At 42.8% G+C, this 21,348-nt stretch overlaps 2 protein-coding genes across 2 annotated transcripts in view; one reads left to right on the top strand and one right to left on the bottom strand.

Moving 5' to 3' along the window:
* Positions 1-326: 326 nt before the first annotated feature.
* On the bottom strand, positions 327-5,037 carry ttc8 (tetratricopeptide repeat domain 8). Its single transcript, XM_069661751.1, has 14 exons — positions 4,936-5,037; positions 4,324-4,444; positions 4,154-4,217; positions 3,892-4,051; positions 3,519-3,608; positions 3,389-3,433; positions 3,206-3,291; positions 3,021-3,108; positions 2,794-2,904; positions 2,555-2,694; positions 2,290-2,464; positions 2,000-2,122; positions 1,399-1,482; positions 327-1,301 (listed from the first exon to the last, which is right to left on the bottom strand). Exons 1-14 carry the CDS (start codon positions 5,035-5,037, stop codon positions 1,185-1,187), a joined length of 1,506 nt encoding a protein of 501 aa, XP_069517852.1. The 3' UTR covers positions 327-1,184.
* A 1,428-nt stretch (positions 5,038-6,465) lies between these two features.
* eml5 (EMAP like 5) overlaps positions 6,466-21,348 on the top strand; it is a 38,463-nt gene continuing 23,580 nt past the window's right edge. The window contains exons 1-4 of the mRNA XM_069661285.1: positions 6,466-6,965; positions 13,951-14,110; positions 17,310-17,408; positions 17,819-17,887. Coding sequence (XP_069517386.1) covers positions 6,769-6,965; positions 13,951-14,110; positions 17,310-17,408; positions 17,819-17,887 — 525 coding nt within the window. The 5' untranslated portion in view covers positions 6,466-6,768. The remainder of the gene's footprint in view (positions 6,966-13,950; positions 14,111-17,309; positions 17,409-17,818; positions 17,888-21,348) is intronic.

Genomic DNA, 21,348 nt, shown 5'->3' with positions numbered 1-21,348 from the left:
CGCCTTTTTTAATTCCTGAGCAGGAAAAGATGTTTATTTGTGTGTGTGTGTGTGTGTGTGTTTTTGTGTGTGTGTGTGTGTGTTACATTTCCGGGGTTATCAGCTGGCCGTAAGTCAGCTGATATCTAGCAATTCTGAAGACACGAGAACCTTTTCCCACAGAAGCGGTTTCTGGATCGGATTGACAGATGTGGAGGAGGAAAATATTTGGAAATGGGTGAATGGAAGAACATTGACCGAGGGGTAACACACTTTACTCTTTAATATAAATAAGTAATAACCTTGTTTAAATATAAAGTGACAGAGTAAATATTAACCTGAAATAATTATTATAAACGTGTTCTGTAATTTGTTTAAGCTACTGGATCCCGGGAGAGCCCAACAACCAGGGTAATGAGGACTGTGCAGCTACGTATCCCAAAGACAACCCCTTTTTGGCCTGGAATGATGCTCCATGCAATCATCAACTGAGATGGATTTGTGAAATGGCTCCAAGGTTTGCCAGTTAATGCTATTATTGTATACCTACATTTGGGTTTATACAAAGAATTAATGCCGCTTAAGAAACTTCTGACATATTCTGAATTGTTGTTTTTACTGTCATGTGAATATTTGTTGAGACTAAAAATTGGCCAGAACGGGTCAAATACGAAAAGTACACAAGATTTATGAAATGACCTATAAAATGTAAGTTACTTTAATAAATACAATTTTACCTTTACAATAAACATTCTGTTTCTATTACTACTATACAGATCTGTACACTGGGTTACCAGTTTATCAGGAAATACCCTCCTTCACAGAAACTGCTCAGTAAATCTTCGTCACTGATAATAATCATTAAACAAAACACATAAAAACGCCCAGAAAAAGTGACATAATGAGGCCAGCCACAGCCAAATAAAACACAGGTGTGCACAATTGTATCTGAAAACCCATCAAGTAGGACTGTAAAAGCACACCCTGCTATAATATTTGTAGGTGTTCCTAATAAACTGGTAATTTAGCATAGACATACCATTTTATACATAAACAGTCCAACACCAATGCCCATGTGTTGCTGTTAATGTCTGACCTGCCAGCCTTCTAAGCATTTACCTTTTACCTACCACTGCAGTCTCTCCTATCTGTGTCAACTTTCTATTCAGACCACACCTTGCTTTTTAAGAATGCTGGCCGGCCGCTCACAGCACAGCAAAGTGCTGCCGAAGTTGCCTAAGAAGCTGCTGAGTGTCGACGTGCTCTGGAAAGGAGTCCTCAGACTTTTGCGCCGCAGTGTAGCTGCTCTGGAGGTCTCCAATCTGAACACAAAACATCACTTTAGCAGACTGATTCATGGGGATTATACATTGTTTAACTACTGCACATGTTCAAAATGATAGAATACAATTGCGCTACCTTTTCAGAGAGAATGGAGAGATTGAAGTGCGGCTCATACATGTGAGGGGCCAGTGATTCAGCTGTCTGTAGGAAGGCTTTAGACTAGAAGAAAGGACAAGCATTCAAATTTAAATTGTTATATCTTACAACTAGATCATTTTCAACTTCATCACAATTTACATTATTTGAGAGACAGCAGAAATCTGTTGTTTTCTTGATTTCAGTAGATGTGTGTCTGAGGCACAGACAAGGGGCTTCTTCAAAATCCGACCACGAGGAGATTTTTCTGCCATCTTGTTAGCTCAGTGCCAGGTAAGATTAACAGCCGTCGTTATATAATGCATTGTTCAGATCAGACCTTTGAGGCATTCCACTCAATATAAATCCGGTTGGAGAAACACACCTGTTTTATTATTCCTGCGTTTAATTCAGCTTGTGTTGGCATGACAGCAGTAGTGACCAGCTACATGTGAATTATTCAGAAATATTTTTGGGCACTACAATATTTAAGCTTAAATCATGATTGTGGTTCTTCATTAACAAGACTGTGTAGCATCACATCAGTGGCTCTTAAAGGACAACAATGATCCATAAGCCATACAAAGGCTTATGTCCTCACCTGTTCGATGCGTCCTTTGCGCAGCTCCAGCACAGCCAGGTTGTTGTAGGCCTCAGCATGGTCATTATTAAAAGCCAAAGCCAGTTTAAAACACTGGTAGGCCAGAGTCAGGTCCCCTATACCCTGTAAAACAGAACACATGGACTGTTTTGCATCCTGTATTATATATCTAAAGTTAGCCTGTAAGTTACAGTCAACAGTTAATTGATTTTATCTTTCAGCCATATAAAGAGAATAAATGCTATTAGATCATCAGATATTCTAGCATTTATTTACAGATGTGAACTCACCACAGCCACTTGTCCGATGTTATACCACACATCAGCCTGCTCTTCATCATTGGCCACCAGAGCCAGAGCCCTCTCAAAGGAGGATAGAGTCATGTCGTACTGCTGCGCGTAGAAGCAGCACAGGCCCAGGTTGTTGTACAGCTGGCAGTTATACACCCCCATCTGTAGCAACCGTCTAGTTGAGGGAGAAGCTTATTGAATCACAGATGGGATACAACTTCTCATTACACATACTGTATCAACACAATACAAAGGCTGGTCTGACCTGTAGAAGCGCAAGGCAATCTCAGGCTGATCAGTGTAGAAGTGATTGCTGCCTATGCAGGCTATAGCCTCCACGTGAGTGTTGTCCTGCTTCAGGACGTCTTTGTAGTACTCTGTGGCTGATGAAATGTTGTTCATCTCCTATGACAATATGAAAGTATAGACATCACATTTGTTTTCTTGTATCTGTAAATCGGACTAATTGGACTTCATAGTAAGGACCATGGTGACATACTGTACCTCATGTATACGAGCAATTCCTGTTAGAAGGGTAACCTCACCAGGAAAGTGGTCCAGGCCTTGTTTGAACAGGTTGAGCGCTGTTATTGGTTGATCTAGGCGCTGATACACCTAAGGGGAAGCACACACAAGGCTCTTTTACTCATAAGCAAACACTTTTAGAGAATATTTTCTATTGTGCAACAAGTTGTTAATGTGAGGTGAAGCCATAGTGTCTCTATGACTACCTTTGCAAGGTAGAGATATGTATCCACCACCTCTTGGTGGTTGAGGGCTGATCGAAACTGTTTTTCTGCTTCTCGATATAAACCAAGCCTGCAAAGGACAGAGACATGTATCATTGCACACATAAAAAAAAACTTAAGGAAAAGTTAGAATCTTGAGCTCAGTGTGTATACTGTGAGTTACTTGCCTGTAGTAGCATTTCCCCAGCTGAACTTTCCACCACCAGTCTTTGAACTGAGCATGCTCAGTAGCTTGAGCAGCCAAATCTAAAGCCTTAACAAGAGGTTTGTGTTGCATTAAGAATAATACACAGTCTCGCAATGTAATGTAAACCATTGTTCTTTATAATATAGATTTAAGCAACACTTACATTTTTCACATCGTTTTCATGATGGAAGATGTACTCAAACAGTGTCTGAGAAGGAAAATTATGGTTATTGCCATGTGAAAAAAAAACAATGATCTTGGCAAATTTTTGAAAGTCACAGTCTCAGTCTTACCCTGGATAAATTAGGCTGTTGGGAGTACTTGGCCAGATTTAGTCTGGACAAGTTTATAAATGGTCCTTCTGGATTGGTTAACATTGAGGCCTGGAGAAACAGAAGGAAAACATTTTTATGATCACCATTTCATGCTTTCTTTATAGCCAAATAAAGCCTATTAAAAAATAAAAAGGTGCACTTAAACTGTATACAAATGTAATTGGTCTAACAATATTTATATCTCAAGAAATTGGCGATAGACAATCTAGCATAGGTAATAACTTATAAACATCACAGTGAAAACCTCTGTATGGAAAAAAAAGCCTGATTTTGTTTCACATGGAGTCTTTCTGTCGCTTTAGACTGACACAGTTTAAGCATATTTACTCACTGTTCCGAGGCGGATGAATCTGCCAGAGGCGCTAGTAACAGGACGAGCAGTGCTTGCAGTGCGTGGGGTCTTGATGGCCTGCTCCATCGTCCCAGGACGCCCTGACTGCGTGCTGGGTCTCACAAATCCTGTGATAGGACGCCCTGATTGTGTCATAGGCCTAGAATTCAGAAAGGAAAACTTAGATAAGGCATTTCTTACTTTGTTCAAATTATTATCAAAAACACAAATTCAATGGCATTATACAAGTACTGTATTGTACCTGACAGCTGGAGTGGGACCTCCACCATGACTTGTTCCAGGGAGCCTCAATGATGTTCCAGGTCCTAGCATATGGTGAAATCTGATTAATCAAACAAATTTTACCATCGATAAACTATACTAATAATTAATTTTCATAACCATAAGTGACTGAGACGAGTTGAAACTTACGTGCAACTTGAGCAATTGAGCTCTCATCCAGCATCATCTCAGCAATCCCCTCCTGGTCTACCTCAATTTCATCTATGTACACCATCTCAGTAAGAGCACAGGTTTTCAAGCTCCATGCAGCCTACGAAACACATAGAGTTTCAATCATATAGATGGTCTCAGATGTAAATGTGTTACAGCCAGGAACTGTGTAGAACGATCCACATGAAAAAGAATGAAAAAGGATGACAAAGAACAACAGTATGCGGCCACAGTTACCTCTGACATAGGCAAGGAGGAGTCCTTAAGACAGCATGCAGTAAATGAGTGTGAGAGAAAGAGAGTTGAGGACAGATGTAAATAAATGTAGAAAATGAATGGAAGACGAGGTGCAGAAAAAAAGGAATGGGAAATACAAATGCAACGCAATGAACACGAATATTTTCAAGCAACAGTAAGGATACATTCAAAGATTGACTTAAATGTTACTTGAACTTATTATAAATAAACCACAGCGGCTCGACTAGTCAGGATTAAACAGACTCCCTTCGTTAACGCTAGCAAACAAACAGGCTTTTCTTAATGGATAATCGCTAGCATGCTAGGCTAGCCCAGCTAACTAGACCACAGTACCTGGTCGTACGGGTTTTCTTGCAGTATTTTAGAGCAAATGTCTGAACATTGTTGAAGCTTTCGCCTCCTGAAATAGCTCCACGCCAGAAACATCGGGTCCATCGTCACCTCCATTACTTTGGTGGGAAATAAATGGTGTAAAAGTCGGCTAACAGGCTGTTAGAGGTGGGATGGTGGCGAAAACTAAGCTTCCTCTGTCGCTTAGCAACGGCATAAGGGGGCGGCGGTCCACCATTGCGTAGTTTCCGCTCATGACATGAAATACAAAATAAAATGGAATAATTACAAAATAACGTATTGTACAAAGATTTAACAGACTCAGTTTAATTTGCCTTTCAGCAATGAATACGAAGAATAATACTAGAGACAAAACACAGTTATAAAAATTAGCTGTAAGCTGTAGTTCCTGGTATTTATTGTTATAAATATATAAAATCGTCCTCAAGAATGTAGAAAAAATGTTTACTGCCAATTTAACTTATTAGTAGACCTAAATGATGTTTTGGGATTCATATGAGAGCTGCTGCTGGTTAATGCGAATGTTGCATTTAACTGCTGTGTGCCTCATTTAAAATACTTTCATTGTTTAGAAAAATTAAAATTCAATATCACTAAATTCGAAGATGCATGCTTTAACTGGACAGCAATGGTTCAAAGGTGTATTCTTAAAAGTAACTAAAATCCAAACTAAAGCTGTCAGACAAGTAAAAAGTAAAATATTTGTCTCTGAGATATGGAGTAGAATCATTAAGTTGCATAAAAAAGTACAAGTACCTCCAATTTGTACCTATTTACAGTACTTGAATAAAAGTCAGCCCATACCGGGTTACATTAACCATTGGTTAAACTGGGAATTTTATTGTAAAATCACTCTTTAATAATACGAGAGGAGTACTCCAAGTACTCCTTTCTTTAGGAAGACCAAGTGAAACACCTCTGGGTTTTTATTATGGGTGTATGCTACTTCAAACCACAAGAGTTCAATGAATATATTAAATCTAACAGCCCCTCCTCAAACAGCTACATAAAGAGGGCAAAACTCAAAATATGAATTTGAAATGATGATGATACATTTTCCAGTATGATGAATACTTAAAAAAAAACCATCGAATAGATTTCAATGAAGCAATAAGATACTTTTTAATAAAAACACTAAGGACGAATATAAAGTAAATATGAGCCTTTTTTTAACATAACAGTACTACAGCCTTATGTGTAGCCCAAGTAGGAATTTATTAAAATATATTAATTATGAGGGATACTTATACTTTTATTAAATCATACATTGGGAGAATAGTGTTTTAACTAAACACGAGATTTTAATCTTACCCACAAAGTCTGTTATCCAGTATGCACTATTAGCCTAGCATAACTTTTTTATCCCAAGCGGAGTTGTCCCCTCCTGTTTTTTTCTCTTGAGGATGAATTACAGGGTCTGATTGGGCGACACGCTGTTCCGTCATCTTTGTGGGCGGGGCTTGCAGAATAACAGAGCAGCTCCATCTTTGTAGGATTTGACAGGAGCTTTGACCTGTGTCGAAGAGGACCGCGAGCCCGGTGCTGAGGAAGTACAAGACGATTCTCACAATGAAAACAGCCGCTTAGAAACCTGTTTCTCCAACAGAGACAGAGGACTTTCATCCTGTGAGACACCAAGACGCTAAATTCACATGACCCTCAAAAAATGCCTCATTTTAACGCTCGAGCTGGACTGGTGGAAATGCAACGGAACTAATGGGACACGCGGGCTTAAAATAAATCCTTTTTGGTGAATGACACTGTTTCAGAAAACCTACGTGATAGCGACAGAGAGACAGACACGGAAGTGCGGACATGGCTGACAGGACTGCTCCCAACTGCCACCTGAGACTGGAGTGGGTGTACGGATACCGGGGACATCAGTGCCGCAACAACCTGTACTACACCGCCGCTAAGGAAATTGTCTATTTTGTCGCCGGTGTGGGAGTTGTGTACAACACCCGGGAACACAAGCAGAAATTTTACCTTGGGCACAACGATGACATAATCAGGTAGTGTAAACACATACACATACAGATAACAGTTAGTTTCAGCACCTCGGACAGCACCCGACTAATGGCAGAGTATGAACTGATACTGTATTGTTGTCAGTGTAGGTGCTGGTGTCACCTTGTGAAATGTAATATGATATTTGTTTAGCTGCATATATAGGGAGCTGAAGGGGCACTCACCTACTTAACAGCGTCCACGGAGTTTGTAAGGGGAGCTTGGGGACACTCAAGCCAGGCTTATGCTTTTAACCAGCCGTCCAGATTGAAGGGTGGTCTCTCACTCTGTTAAATATTAGACTCATTACACCTATTGTAGTTGCAGGGCTGCTAGATTATAACATTAGGGTTAGGCATCAAATCTAAATTCGTGATTTTATTTAAAAAATAGGTGAAAATGCCACAAAATTCCACTATGTATTCTTGTTTGTTCAGAGCTTAAGGTGATTTTCTTAAAGTCAAATTAAAACTGAAAGATGTTTATAATTAATGAACTTATTTTTCTTCAGTGAATTTTCAGATTGCAGGCACTCTTGGTTTCATTCCTATCTTGCCGCAGGCACCTTTAAACATATTCTAAAGCTTTCTCAAACCAGCACCCTGCATCTCTCATCTTTCCATTCTTATAATACTGATGTGCAGCTGAACATAGATGTCCTTGAATGGACCCTTGTATTGAAAAGCTTTCTGTGGGTTGTGGAAGCCCTTCTCTGCGTGGTCAGACAAACCTTGAATCACCTGCTTCCCCCTGATAACACACAGCAGAGTTACCAGTGTTACATCACACATGCAACCATCCTCCTGCCTTTCTAACTGCTCCTCAGCATGCCACACAACAAAAACAACCCGTGTCCAACGCTCCAGCGCTTGCGTTGACATGTGTGTGTGGGTTGGCCTGGAGATGACGAGCATTATATAGTGTGTCGGTAGTCAGCTGGACTCCTGCTCCATTATTAATGGGACAATAGAGATGCTTACTAACCTTCGGCTGCCCTGTGGGTGAAGAGCCTTGAGTTCAAACACTTAGCTGGACGAATCACTGACAGAAGTGTGATGCAAGGATACAGCATGAAATTGAAAAACGAATGAATATGCAAAAAAATAATGAATTGGCATCCATCAAATGGGCCATCTGTACATCTGTGCGCACTAATGCAAGCAAATTTGTAAGGATTCAGTCAGATCCGACTCCTTATGGTGTCATTTGGGCTCCTGTTACACCCAGGTTATTAAAATAGATATAAAACTTTGTGAGAACATATTTAAAGTATAACAGTGTTGTTGACCCAGTCCTGGTCATTTTAATCTCAGATCTCAGACGAGTGCTTTTTCAGATCTCATACACATTTCCGTCGTCTCCTCGGCAGATTCAGCTCTGAATAAGTGTTGGTCTGCTCTCCTCACGTTGCACTAACTCATGTGGAATGGATGCAGCCCCCTCAGATAGCTCGCTCTTTCTGTTTCCCACTCCGTTCCTCCGTCTTCCCCTTGGTCTATTTTGGTTGCTGCTTTATTTTGTCTGTGTGCTACATGTAAATTGGTGTTTTACTTCATGAATTAATTGCCTGCTTTGTTTCTCCCTCCTGGGTTCATCTTGCCCTGCTGCCTCTTTCAACTGGTTTTCCCTGTCTGCTTTTCAAATGAATGAAAGGCCGAGCTGTCCGTGGCAGCAGACGGAGATGTAGGATAGTCAGGCCTTCCATTCATGGTCATTTAGAGGAATGTGAATTCACAGGTTACTGTGCAGTAACATAATAGACCAAGGATGACAGTATACTGAAGCTAAAACACAATTCCCCTGGAGCCATGTTAGTTTATTGTTCCACACTCACATATTTATTTTCTAACTCAAAGAACCCGAGGCTACAGCTGAAAACCTGCAGGAGTTTTTTCTGTACCGCAAACTTAATCCCCCCCTTTTTGCAATCATGCTGACATGCCTGGCGTGTACGCCCTGAGCTGAACAATGCACACAGATGCATTCAGAACACAGACGTGCACATACAAAAAATATAAGCCGAATTACCGAGGGATGCTCTGAGTGTGTGATCCTAGTGAATTCCCATGACTGTTGCGAAACAGCACACACAATCCTGTTTAGATGAGGACGGGTGCAGGGTAAGGAACACAGGTTTTGTGAGCTGATGGAGCTGTTTGTCGAATGTCTTAATAAGAGGTGAGTATTAAAAAGAGGCTGTAATAGACACAGAAATAAAAGGCGGTCTCATATTACCATATCATGTTAACTTTGTGATGGACCAGAGCCAGAGTTATGGATTATAGATACCAGGTGAGGTTTGTTTCTGTGAGCCTCGAGAGATAAAGTGAATACATTTCTATTCATATCGGCTAAGAATATTTTCCTTCAAACTTCGAATGTATTTTTCTTGTTAGAAGTAGCAGCAGGGTGCACACAGACAAGAGTCTTGCACCTGCACTCAGTATGAGATACTGTGAAATCACTCTGCATATTAATGTGCAAGCTAAAGTCAAACCATGTTCTGTAAAGTCATGAAAGTGTGATTAATATCCATGCAATATGGTGCATTTGAGCTCCAAACAATATTGCTAAAGCATTGCATGTGAAATAAAGGACTGTGGTGTACAGGGTGAGTGTGTGGGAATGTGACATTACCTGTTTTTCCAGTAAGAAGTTATGATTGTATAGAAAGCACATCATACTAATAACCTTATTAGTTGTACTTCTTCTTACCTTCCAACATATTTCCAGGTATTCAGTGCAGAGTGTCGGTGCGATGCCGAGGTCTTAAATCCGCTCATCACTGTGAAAAGCTGCAAGGACTCAGAGAGGAAGGCAGCCTGGTCTCTAAAGAGCAGATCTGTCTTCCTCCATTAGCATCCTCAGGAGTTCAGTACAGTTACTTAGCTCGATGGCATGATTCAGCATCCTTGTCGCTGGAATTAGAAACACAAACTTGAACGGATGTGTCGTTTAAGGGAGGTTATAAATGTTTTACACAGATGAGGTAAAAGCTGCTCTGATGATGTACGCTTATTCTCACCTTGCGTTCAATTAGATACAGCCCAGATGACAGGGATGCCATTGGGATTATTATTGTGCATGTAGGAGTGGAATTAAACATTTTTCAAAATAGCTCAATTTTGATAATGAACATATTGTATGTGCAGAATGTTGGTAATTAACAGAGGTGCTGATGAGAAGATGAAAAATTATTCTTCAACAATCAAACAACACATAATTAGAGCTAACATGAAGAGTGGCCATGAATTGATTGGATTGATTGAGAGAAATCAATTTTGACCACGCATATCATAGTAAGGGCTGCACGGCCTCACAGCCAGAAGGTTCCTGGTTCGAATTCCAGTTCGGACGTAGGGGTCCTTTCTATATGGAATTTACCTGTTCTCCCCGTGCATGCGTGGTTTCCCTCCGGGTACTCCGGCTTCCTCCCACAGTCCAAAGACATGCTCGTTAGGTTAATTGGTGACTCTAAAATTGCCCCATAGGTGTGAATGTGAGCGTGAAAAGTTGTCTGTCTCTGTGTGTCAGCCCTGTGATTGACTGGTGATCAGTCCGGGGTGTAACCCCGCCTCTCGCCCAATGACAGCTGGGATAGGCTCCAGCCCCCGGCGACCCTGAACACGATAAGTGGTATAGACAATGGAAGGATGTTACTATTTGACAGATATTTTGGGGTGCTGGTTTAGCTCAGTCAGTAGAGCAGGTGCCCCTTATGCAGAGTAAATAGCATTACTTTATGCAATTTTGCATTTAAGACGAGTAAAAATTTGAAGGTGCTACTTTGGAAATTGTGATTTATTTTGACAATGTTTTGACTTTTTATAATCAGAAGAAATAATTGAATCGTCTAGATGATAATCGATAGATGAATCAATTAAAGTAATAATCTCGAAGATTTTCATTGAAATAAATATCTGTTGAGTCACTATCTATCGCTGAATGAGGTAACACAATGGTGATTGAGCCTATGGCCCACTGATGATAGCCTTTGCTTTTGCAGTATGACAGACTGGGTGTCTGGTGTGACTTTCGTGAAAAAAATCACAAGTGGCGACCAGTTAGTGACGCGTTTTCCATCACCCAGCAGTGGTTGGTCTGCCAGAGAGGGTAGGCGGAGCTAAGCGACTGCTTTTTCAGTCTCTGCAAGTGTTGCGAGTAAACAGTAATCTACTATGGCTGAACAAACAAAGAAAAGATCGATGACTACAGATACAACTTAAAAAATAAGTGAAAATCCAAAGAAAAAGAAACAAATTTGACGCTCAGATGAAGGCAAGGAAGGAAAGTGACCGTCAGTGAGGAAAATCAAGAGTTACAACCGTCACAACCGGAGCCGACCATGGACGTCACACATGCAACACTGTCTGGATATCTGGGAAGTGTGCTCCCGCAATTACTGTTTATCGCCATAGGTGTCGCCAAAGAGAATGAAACTGAGATCTTCGAGATTATAACTATAAGGGAAATATCAGTAGCCCTTGCAACACTGCAAATAACATAAATTAATTGTATCAAAAATCCCAGATGGAAACTCTTCTACTGTCAGGACAGTGTTACATGTAGTAGTTCTAATTATTTTCATGATAAATCAGTCATTTTTAAATAGATGTCAGAAAAAAAGGGAAAGGTCCTATTAAAGGTTCCAACAGTTGCCCAATCATACACCAAAACTATTCATTACACAGTGTTCCTCGACAAATGACTAAACCTATTAACCATAAATAATTGAATTTTCTGTCCATCAACTAATCAATAAGCTCATTAATCGTTTAAGCACTGATACTGTTAGACAACATGGACCAGATCCAGTACACAGAGTGACTCATTTTGTTCTCTCTGAGGTATTTGTGGACTAAAAATGATTTTTCCCTCCTGAGATTCATGATAAAATGTTCAGCCATTTTTCTTCCTCTCTCTGTCCCTTTGACTGTCTCACACAGCCGAGCACCACCATCCTCTATTGCTTACTTTCTATCAGGTTTTCTATTTTAGGCTGTAAGCGCCTGCTGTAAGGGCAGGTGTTCTGACTGACATTTGATGGGCGGCTGGATTAAAAACAGTTTGAGGAATCCTGGGAAATATCCCGTACTGTACAGGCCTTCTGAAATGTGCTAATCCTCTGCTTCTCTTTAATCCACAGTAGGTAGATCAAACAAAGGAAAGCGCTGCGTGGGAATGTGATTCAAAGTTGCTTTGAGATCTCATCATATCACGAGGGTTGATCGTTATTCCTTCCCATATGTAACTGTCTGCATTCATGGGTCAAAAATAGCTCGCCTGACTTGTGTTGAAGTCGTTTCACGCAGGAGTGATTAAAGATGCGTCTATTCGATGTGGCTTATTTGACCACCGTCTCTTCCTGTGCTGCATGTTTGCATATGCACCGTGAGAAATCAAGTCCTCGGGCTGTTTATTCTCCTCGTATCTACATGAAAACAGGCTGTTTAATTGCTGCAGTATTTAGCTAGTTTTGTACTACAGGACTTGGCAGATGGGAGACAGCCGCATCCAACAGCCGTAGCCCATCTCAAACAGGAGAACTGTGGAGATGCACTGCAGGCTAAGTCATTAGTGGTGGCATTTAGCAAGCTCTTCAGCTGACAGGAACATGAGTGAAACACGGATCTTGTAGCTGGCTTAAAGACTGCATTGCATTATATGTCATGCATATTGAAAATGTACAAACATAACTCAAGTGAAAGTAAAAGCTGAGTGTCCTGCAAATACTTCTGACCTCAGATTGACTCCATAGCTGTTGGCGATTAAACCATCAATGTTCATATTTCAGCAGCGACCCTGACAGATTTGCCGTGAACCACACCTGCAGTTTTCTCTGCTTTGTTCGCTGCATCTCAAAGTCATCTAATCACCTCCTTTGATAGCTATTTTTAGCTGCTTGGCTCTGATTATATAATTCATAAAAAATAAGATGAGAAATTGTGCCACGTTGGAGAAAGGTTCGATAAAGAAGGTGGACGAAGAGGAGGTGATGTGAGAGAGCAAGGAGAGAGGGTTGGAGGAGGACAAAGATCAGGGCTGTCACTTCTAACCCACCTCAGCTGTCTGAGTCAACGCTGAAGCTTTGTCAGGACTGTGCTGACAGCTTGTTAAGGTTGCAGATGAGTCGTCACAAGTCAGACAGAGAGGACGAAGACAGAAAGAGACCTTTCAGAACGTGAGAGAGGAAGACTCGTTCTGTCGTGAGCTGGTCGAACTCGGCAGGATTTGAAGCTGCCCGGCCTGCTGTCTGAAAACAAGCCAGGATTAAAAATTCTGGAGAGCAGTTGGCAAAACAGGCAGCCTGATTATAATGGAGGGAGCTCCGTCGCAGCATGAAATATATAGGCCAGGACAAGGCAAGAGGAAGAATTGCCCAGTGAATCACTCAGGCCTGCCTGGAACGTGACTGGCGGCTGCTGAAAGGAGGGGCGGAGCAGGGGGAGGGAGTGACAGCTCTCTACAGCGGGCTGTTGCTCAGCTGTAGAGTGGGAATGCTCGTAGGTGGGGGGAGGTACGAGTGGAGGGGGGGGGGATTATGTAACAGCGTTACAAACATATGCCTGCTGATGCGAGGAAACCCCAGATGAATTAGAAAAGGTGAAAGAGGCAGAGGATCGTTCTATGGATGCTGAAAGAATTGACAGAAATGGAGAAAAAAACTGCCTGTTATACTCTGAAAACACCCTGTAGGCATGCATGAAGCTGGGCCGTGTGTGTGTGTGTGTGTATTTGAGCATTACTGAGTTAATTGAACCATGTCACCTCATCAAGCTGCCTCTCTGCCTCCGTATTCAGACCCATCACAGACTTAACATGTTCATCTCATCCCAGTGGTTTCTGCTGGGAGGGTGAATCCCTCGCTTGCTCCCGGCACACACACAAACACGCAGACAAGCACACAAAATGGCCATGCTAACCAGATGTTTATCTCTCTCTCTCTCTCTCTCTCTCTCTCTCTCTCTCTCTCTCTCTCTCCCTGTACAGTTTAGCTCTGCATCCGGAGCGTGTGTTGGTGGCTACAGGACAGGTGGGCAAGGAGCCTTATATCTGTGTTTGGGACTCCTACACCGTGCAGACGGTGTCCATCCTCAAAGACGTGCACTCACACGGTGTTGCCTGTTTGGCCTTCGACCTGGAGGGACAGGTACAGTTGTGGCACAATAACTGGAATATCCTGGGAAATTGACTTTTCCTTAGCATTGTTTGAATTGTAGCGAACTTTTATATATCAATAGTTTGGGTTTTTGTAGAAAGGAGCACAGACAAAGCTGAAAGTGTATCCTGAAATGTTCAGTTGGAGGCACTCAGAGCTGCAGGCTGGCTTTTCCAGCCCGCCTGCCCGGCTGAGTTTCTGAATGACACATCTGTGATTACTCCAGCAGTGTTAGCTGGACAGCTGCACCCAGACATGCTCTACTTGGTAGATTTTACAGGAAAGCAGTCAGATGCAATGTTTGGTACTGTGCATGACAGAGCTTAACAGGACCTGGTCGTGTTAAGGCGAGAAAAGTTAGCATCAGCGGGACCTTGATGCTGACATCAGTGGGACCCTGCAACATATAAACATTAATTGTTAATCACTGGAATATCCAGGTAACTCGCTGGTGAACCTCATGTTATCTCTGGAGCCTGCTCTCTGCAGACTTGCCACCAGTTAATATTTACACACTGCAGCCTCCACCTAATGTTGATTTGGACTATAAAAATCGATACTGTGCGGAACCCTCACTAGGTTTTTTATCTTAGCACGCCTCTCTCTTCCTCCCGTAGGAGCTCCAAGAGTGGAGTCATACCTCCTGTATTTTGCAGTAAGAGACAGGAGGATGACCCCGTGCTATTTTCCTGCTCGGGTAGAGAGCTGGGGATTTAGATGGAATGTGACAGTGGTTTAAGCCAGAGGAGGCTCCTTCGCTTCTCAGTTTAGCGGCTCTATTTACTCTAAAACTGTCCTATTCCTGGATCAGAGGAAGTCGGAGCTGAACTCCGGACGATCCAGAGGTATCCCTTGTGCCTTTACCTTGTCCATATATTAGTAGAATGTTAAAAAGAGATGTTTTTCTTGTTGTCTAAATATTTCAGCCATGTGCCACATTATCACCTGGTTGAGGCTAAATTAAAAAATGTCTTCATTAAAAACGTGTTAGTACACATGATTGCACAGAATATTTCTGAAACTTGTATTAACCCTCGAAAAGAGTTAGTTAAAGGTCTCCTTTTATTTTGACTTCTTGGCTGTCATATCTAATTAATGCAAACTTTTCACAGTGGGATAAATTAGCATTTATAATAAGAAGTGCTTAGCAGGAGTCTACAGCCTTACTAGCAGCTCTTTACACCTGATCTTAGGCACAGCGGCGCTTGGGCTGAATGCTAATGTCGGCATGTTAAGACGTATGCAATGACAGTACTAACGATGAAGCTTAAAGGAGCAATTCGCCCCTGGAAAAAGCCACCGTCTGTCAAAGCTGGTGTTCTCTTTAATCGATAGAAGCAATAATATTTGAAATTGGCGCCATAGCTGTAGAGAAAGTTGTACAAACAGCTTGTGGTTTCACCCTGTCTACATTCCTACAACACCCAGCATGCATTGCGCCCCTCCCTCTGAAAGTTATGGCCCAGGGAGAGACGCTAAAATGAAATACTACCACTTTCCAGTCAAGGACATTGATTGCTGCAGCATTGCAGAATCCGAAATATGACAAGAATATACCGGTGGATCGTCTAAAAAATCAGGTCTGCACTCTACATTTCCAACCTGACGATTTTGAATGAGGCGGGCGTCCTAGATTGAGGAAGTGTGGTTTAGCAAACTCCCTGGCCTCCACCAGATGACGTGTTTTAAGTAGTCCGGGGGAGGTTTTCCAGGGCCCATTGGAGAAGCGGATAGCGTCCTCCAAAGGCACAGAGTGAAATTGCATTTTTGTTCTTACCATAATGCCGTTAGCTCCCCATAATAGCATTATCGGACATTGAAAATCAGCGAACTGGCCCTTTAAACAACGCTGACAAAGTTTAGAAGTCGATGTTTACCACAGTTTAGCCTGTTAGCATGCTAACATTTGGTAATTAGCTTTAAAGTTTTGCAGGTATTGGCTCATAAACTAAAGTATTGGGCAAACTTTTGACCCAATGATTGCGCTAAATGAAAGGTTGACGATCACCAAATATGTTACGTTTGATCCTGAGAGGAAGATGAATGTGTGCACAAAATTTCATGGCAATCCACATTGGCCAAAAACATATTTATCCCTAGAGGTAAAGACATGGACAACCAAAGACAACAGGATTCATCATCTGGGAACCATAAACATTTGCAATTTCATTTGTATGCATTTGAAAATTAAGAGATCTTAAAGGGGGGTATTATGGTAATTTCAAGCTTCATATTTCACTCTGTGATACCTATGGACTAGCTTAGCATCATTTACAGTTAAAAAAAACTCCTTATTTTCCTCACACTGGTGCTCTGTGCAGGCCCTTATACAGCCTCTGCCTGAAACGACTCACTCAGCTCTGTCCCTTTAAGAAACCCTGTCCCTACAAACCCACTTTCTTCTGATTGGCCAGCTCTCTGAAGCCTTCTGAGGCTGCACTTTGTGACGTCACAAAGTGCCGCGTGTAGAAAAAACTGTGTGAAACCTGGCGTTCACAGCCGCCTGCAGACTGAGCTGAGAAGCCTGGGGATTACTCCAACATACTTTTACCTACAGATTTGAAACTTCACCCAAATTTACTCTGGACATGATATACAGTTTATGTCTTACATTTTAAAAGAGCATAATACCCCCTCTTTAAAGTTGGGACCAAACGACACACCAACATCCCAAGAGCCACATTGCTAGCTTGGCTAATTTGCTTGACTTTAAAAATACGGATGCCCTTTTCAACCCTCTCATCCCCGTGGTTTCAATTAATTTCGTCATCTTACCCTGTTTGCTAATCCAAGTTAAAACATTGGAAACGCCTCACCAGAGACTTTTATCCATAGCCAAACGTTGATTCAGCTGTGGATCAAAGAGGACATCCTCCACCATGTAAAGCAAGCTGCAGAGTGTTGAAGGATTTCCATATGAGCCTCTCTCTTTTATTCTGCTCCGCTGCTGCTGCTGCTGCTGCCTACTCACTCAGCCAGATATAGGTGGCTCCTCCAGCAAAAGCACTCAAACATGCTCACTGGAAGCGGCAGCGGCCGGACTACTGTCTGTTCTGCTCTGTAGCCGTCCTTAGCCCTTCTATCGTGGCTTTTAATGCTACAGTGGAGGTGGCTAAGCTTGAATTGCAGTGATTAGTGCAACAGAGTGTGTTCAGTCTGTGATGTGATGATGTCTTTCCTCTCTTTGCAGTGTCTGGTGTCCGTGGGTTTGGACTCTAAAAACACAATCTGTGTGTGGGACTGGAGGAGAGGGAAGGTTCTGGCAGCCGCTCCAGGTCACACAGACAGGGTGAACGCTTTCTTCCTTCCCCCGTCTCCTTCATGAGCTCAGTATCGACCGCCTCAATTAGCTATAAAGGCAGGACGGAGTGTGAGCCCAAAGAGGACATAAACAAGTTAGGCCTGATTGATTGTGGGCTTTCCAGGGCCCGTCTGAGACGCTGTGCGGCTAATAAAAAGGAATTTTAAAAAGATGAAACACAGGCAGCTGTTGTTTTCTAATTTCAGCCCACACATTTTCTAACACAGCCGCTACCAACACACACATTAACTTTTCTCTCCTCATTTTGTCCTTTTGTAATATGTTCAGACTTCTCATTTAACATTGCAGCGATAACCCGACACATAAAAGATCAATATGCTGAATTCTGCACATATAATGTTGTGGTTTTTGTGTTTTGTGTGTTTGTGTCCCGACAGATATTCGACATATCATGGGATTTGTACCAGCCGAGCAAGCTTGTAAGCTGTGGAGTCAAACATATCAAGGTAACCCCACCTCCTGGTCACTTTATATCCTGTAGATTACAGCCGGCTCAGAGCTGCAGCATTTGAATAATATCTGAGAACAGATTATCTTTTTTTTGTGTGGAAGTTTTCAGATTCCCTCGGCTCCATGCCCCTTTCCTTCCTGACTTCTCTGCTTTATTGCCAAGACCATATCAAAATCTTAAAATAGACGTATGCAAATTCACTTTATTCATGGTTATTAGGCACTCTACATAAGTAGGACAGGCAATGGCTCACAGTCTCTTCCCTCACATTTGTATGAATCTGCTCTGCAGAGAGGAGAAGTGTTGTCTTTCTTTGGGGACTCTTCTGCTCAGCTCCCCATTCAGCTTTAAAAAGACCCTCCGCTGTACAAGCCGCAGCTGTGCACGCTTCACTCTCAAGGCCTATCTCTATCAGTTCTTTTTCACAGAAGAGTGGCGTTCATAAATCTTTGATGAGTTCATGCAGGGTGTCTTCGCCAAGCCTTCCTTTGGGATATGTAGTAGTGTTGGTTGAGTTGCACGGCCATTAGGAAATAACAGGGACTTCAGGGACCCAGAAAAAGAGAAGAAGCTGGATCGTGCCGGACGTGACTCTTTGAGGCGCTCTTTAATGGGTTTGATGCTGACAGGAGGTTTAGCCTACTGTATTCCTCCATGGTGTTACAACTCACTGATCACTCCCTCATGTCAATCCAGCTTGACCTGCTGCCTCTCGTAGTAATTCCCCCTTGAACTCTTCCTCCACCAACGTGGCACAGAAACCGCAACCACACCACCTCACCCAACCCCCCCTTCCTCCAGTCCTCACTGAATCCTCAGTCTTCCCCCTCCTCCTCCTCCTCCTCCACTCCTCATTCCCTCCCTTCTGGGTTCCTGATGCCAAGGCAATCCAGCAATTGTCCCACATAATTCCCCTGCCTTCACCCTGCGGACCATGTGACATCTGCTCCCTGGCCCTGTGCTCGCTCAGCGATTATAGCACTCAGAGCATCCAGGAGATTTAGTCCCGGTAATCCACTCACTAGCAGGCTGAGGAAAACACAACCTCTACGACGAGGACCCAGGCTGCTGGCAGCGCTCTCCTTCTCACGCAACCCCTCCCAGCTTATTATACGGTAGTTTGTGTTTTGATTAGTCTGTTACAGCTCAGATGTTAACATAGCATGCACATGCACACACAGAAACAGCATTATCTTCATGACAGGTTGTACTCTTTACATTATATGTACATGCCTGATGGCAAAAATCATCCAGGTAATCAGAAGGGGGAACACTGAAGAGAGGATTTGTTTAACGCTAAGTTTTTTTCTGGTTCATGTGTTCATGTGCTCGAGACTTGTCTAGTGCTGTTCAATGGTAAAATGGTAAATGGACTGTACTTATATAGCTTTTTTCTAGTCTTCCAATCACTCAAAGCGCTTTTACACTACATGTCACGTTCACCCTTCCTCACACACTGATGGCGATGACCTAAGCGCCAGTCTCCAATCAGTATCTATGCACATTCATACAATTTGGGGTTCAGCGTCTTGCCCAAGGACACTTCGACATGTGACTGTAGCAGTCAGGGATCGAACCGACCGACTCTACCACTGAGCCACAACCCCCCTGTTCTGTGACTGTACTGTATGTATAATGTGGACTGCCAGCTGGCTGCAGATGAGAATGATCTTTTAGCTATAAAAGATTTTCATATAAATAAAGTCTCTTTAGTCACTAGTCTTCAACAATTTAGGTAACACGTACATGTTTTGCAGTATTACAAAATATATATGGATCGCACCACAGACTATATATAAAACAGTGGAGAATGCAGAAGTGCCTTAAACCTGCATTCTTTCTAATGGCCAGCAGGGGGTGCATAAACTGGTTGCATTAACCTACTTCTCAGTTCATTTATTACCTCAGCCAACATTTTCCTATTGAGTTTATGGACTCAATCACTAGTTTTAAGTCTTCTTCATAACAGCATGATGTTCATTTTGTAAATTATGGTTCCATTTAGAATAAGATTGATGGGCCGCTGGTTTAGCCCAATGGGCATATTCCTAGGCTAAAGTCCAACACAGCGGCCACAGGCCCCCCCTCGGCCCTTTGCTGCATGTCGTTCCCCACTCTCTTCTCCGCATATTTCCTGTCTCTCTTGGGTGGCTACTTTTATACAACCTATGCCTTGAACATGCTTGTGTGTAAAGGTGTGTATCGTTTTCTCTGGTTTCAATCAGCGGGGCTCACTGGGATCATGTAGGTACCAATGGCTTCATGTAAAAATCTTTTACTGTATGCGTGCTTTAAAAAGCAAAACATTTCTACACACTAGTATGGTCCTTAAAGGCAGCTATTATTGCAGTCCTGAAACATATACAGTATATATTGTGTACATACATATAGTGCATACAATGCCAAGGATTGCCCCAGTGTTGGACACCATGTGGACGGACGACAGCAGCTTTGAGAAAATCAGCTTCCGGCAACACTGACGGCCGGTCGTCTAGTTTTGTGAGCTGCCAAAGAGTTGACCTCTGTTAGCGTAGCATTTAGCGCTCTGACACCATGCAGGAACATATGAGGGAGGGGAGAGGCTGATGAGTTACACCGTCTCTGCATTAAATAACATTTAAGAGATTTCCGTGTTGGTCGGTAACTGAGCTAATGACAGACCAGTAATCCCTTGTTAAGAGCAGCAGCTTCTGCTATGCCAGTGGTGTCTCTGGAGGGTGTTTGAAATATTAAACATGTTATTGAGAGAAAGCAACACTGTAAACCTGATTTCCACTCAAAGCGCTCTCATTTTCACCTTTTCTCTGTACTCCCCCTCTCCCTCCGTTGCTTTTTCTCCCATGCTCCTGGCCTCTACATAAACCCCTCCAGCATCTCGTCTCCTCTCAGTAATTCAACAGCGAGGGGATTAGCCGGCGCCCGGGTCTCGCTGCCTTATCAGTTGCGGGCAGGGAGGGCTGTGCAGTCACGCCGCATCTATCCCCGCTGCCTCCGCAACAGGCTGGGTCACAAAGCCCCTTCCCACCCCCTTCTCTTACCCAACACTTGACACACTTTGTATACACCTTCCCAGATTACTCACACACCTATGATCTTTCCTGCTTAGCCCTCAGCCCCCCGACCCTGCGCGTAAGATCCCGCACATGCAAATACTCGCTCTGCGCTCAGTGAGGAGCTCAGGATTAGGAGACCTGTGCTGCTGAGGTGTGTATAAGCGTTCGATGTTTGATGGCAGGGCTGTATCTGAGGCTGTGATGCCTGCCTCTGATAATCGATCCCTCCTGTTAGCACACAGCAGCCCTATCAGTCAGGAGGAGAGTTGTTAGTGAGGGCGTGAAAGGCTGTCTCTAGAGGAGCTCATTTGTTCATTGTGTGACTGTCTATCAAGCCTCTGCAGAAAGTTAATGTGTGGTCGAAAACAGCTTCAATGTTTGCCCACACTTTCAGTCTCTTCTG

This window comes from Semicossyphus pulcher, unplaced genomic scaffold (genome assembly GCF_022749685.1).
Source record: "Semicossyphus pulcher isolate SPU_LCO1_2020_fin unplaced genomic scaffold, fSemPul1.0.p SCAF_14, whole genome shotgun sequence".
Lineage (NCBI taxonomy): Eukaryota > Metazoa > Chordata > Actinopteri > Labriformes > Labridae > Semicossyphus > Semicossyphus pulcher.
This window is presented reverse-complemented; position numbering and strand designations above follow the sequence as displayed.

What these genes read in the sequence shown, in the direction of transcription:
- ttc8 (XM_069661751.1), bottom strand. Translation starts at nt 5,037, where the DNA reads ATGGACCCGATGTTTCTGGCGTGGAGCTATTTCAGGAGGCGAAAGCTT. An exon ending in ATGAAAACGATGTGAAAAAT is followed by an intron (nt 3,292 to 3,388) that starts GTAAGTGTTGCT and finishes CCTCTTGTTAAG; the next exon opens with GCTTTAGATTTGGCTGCTCA. An exon ending in GAATTGCTCGTATACATGAG is followed by an intron (nt 2,695 to 2,793) that starts GTACAGTATGTC and finishes ATATTGTCATAG; the next exon opens with GAGATGAACAACATTTCATC.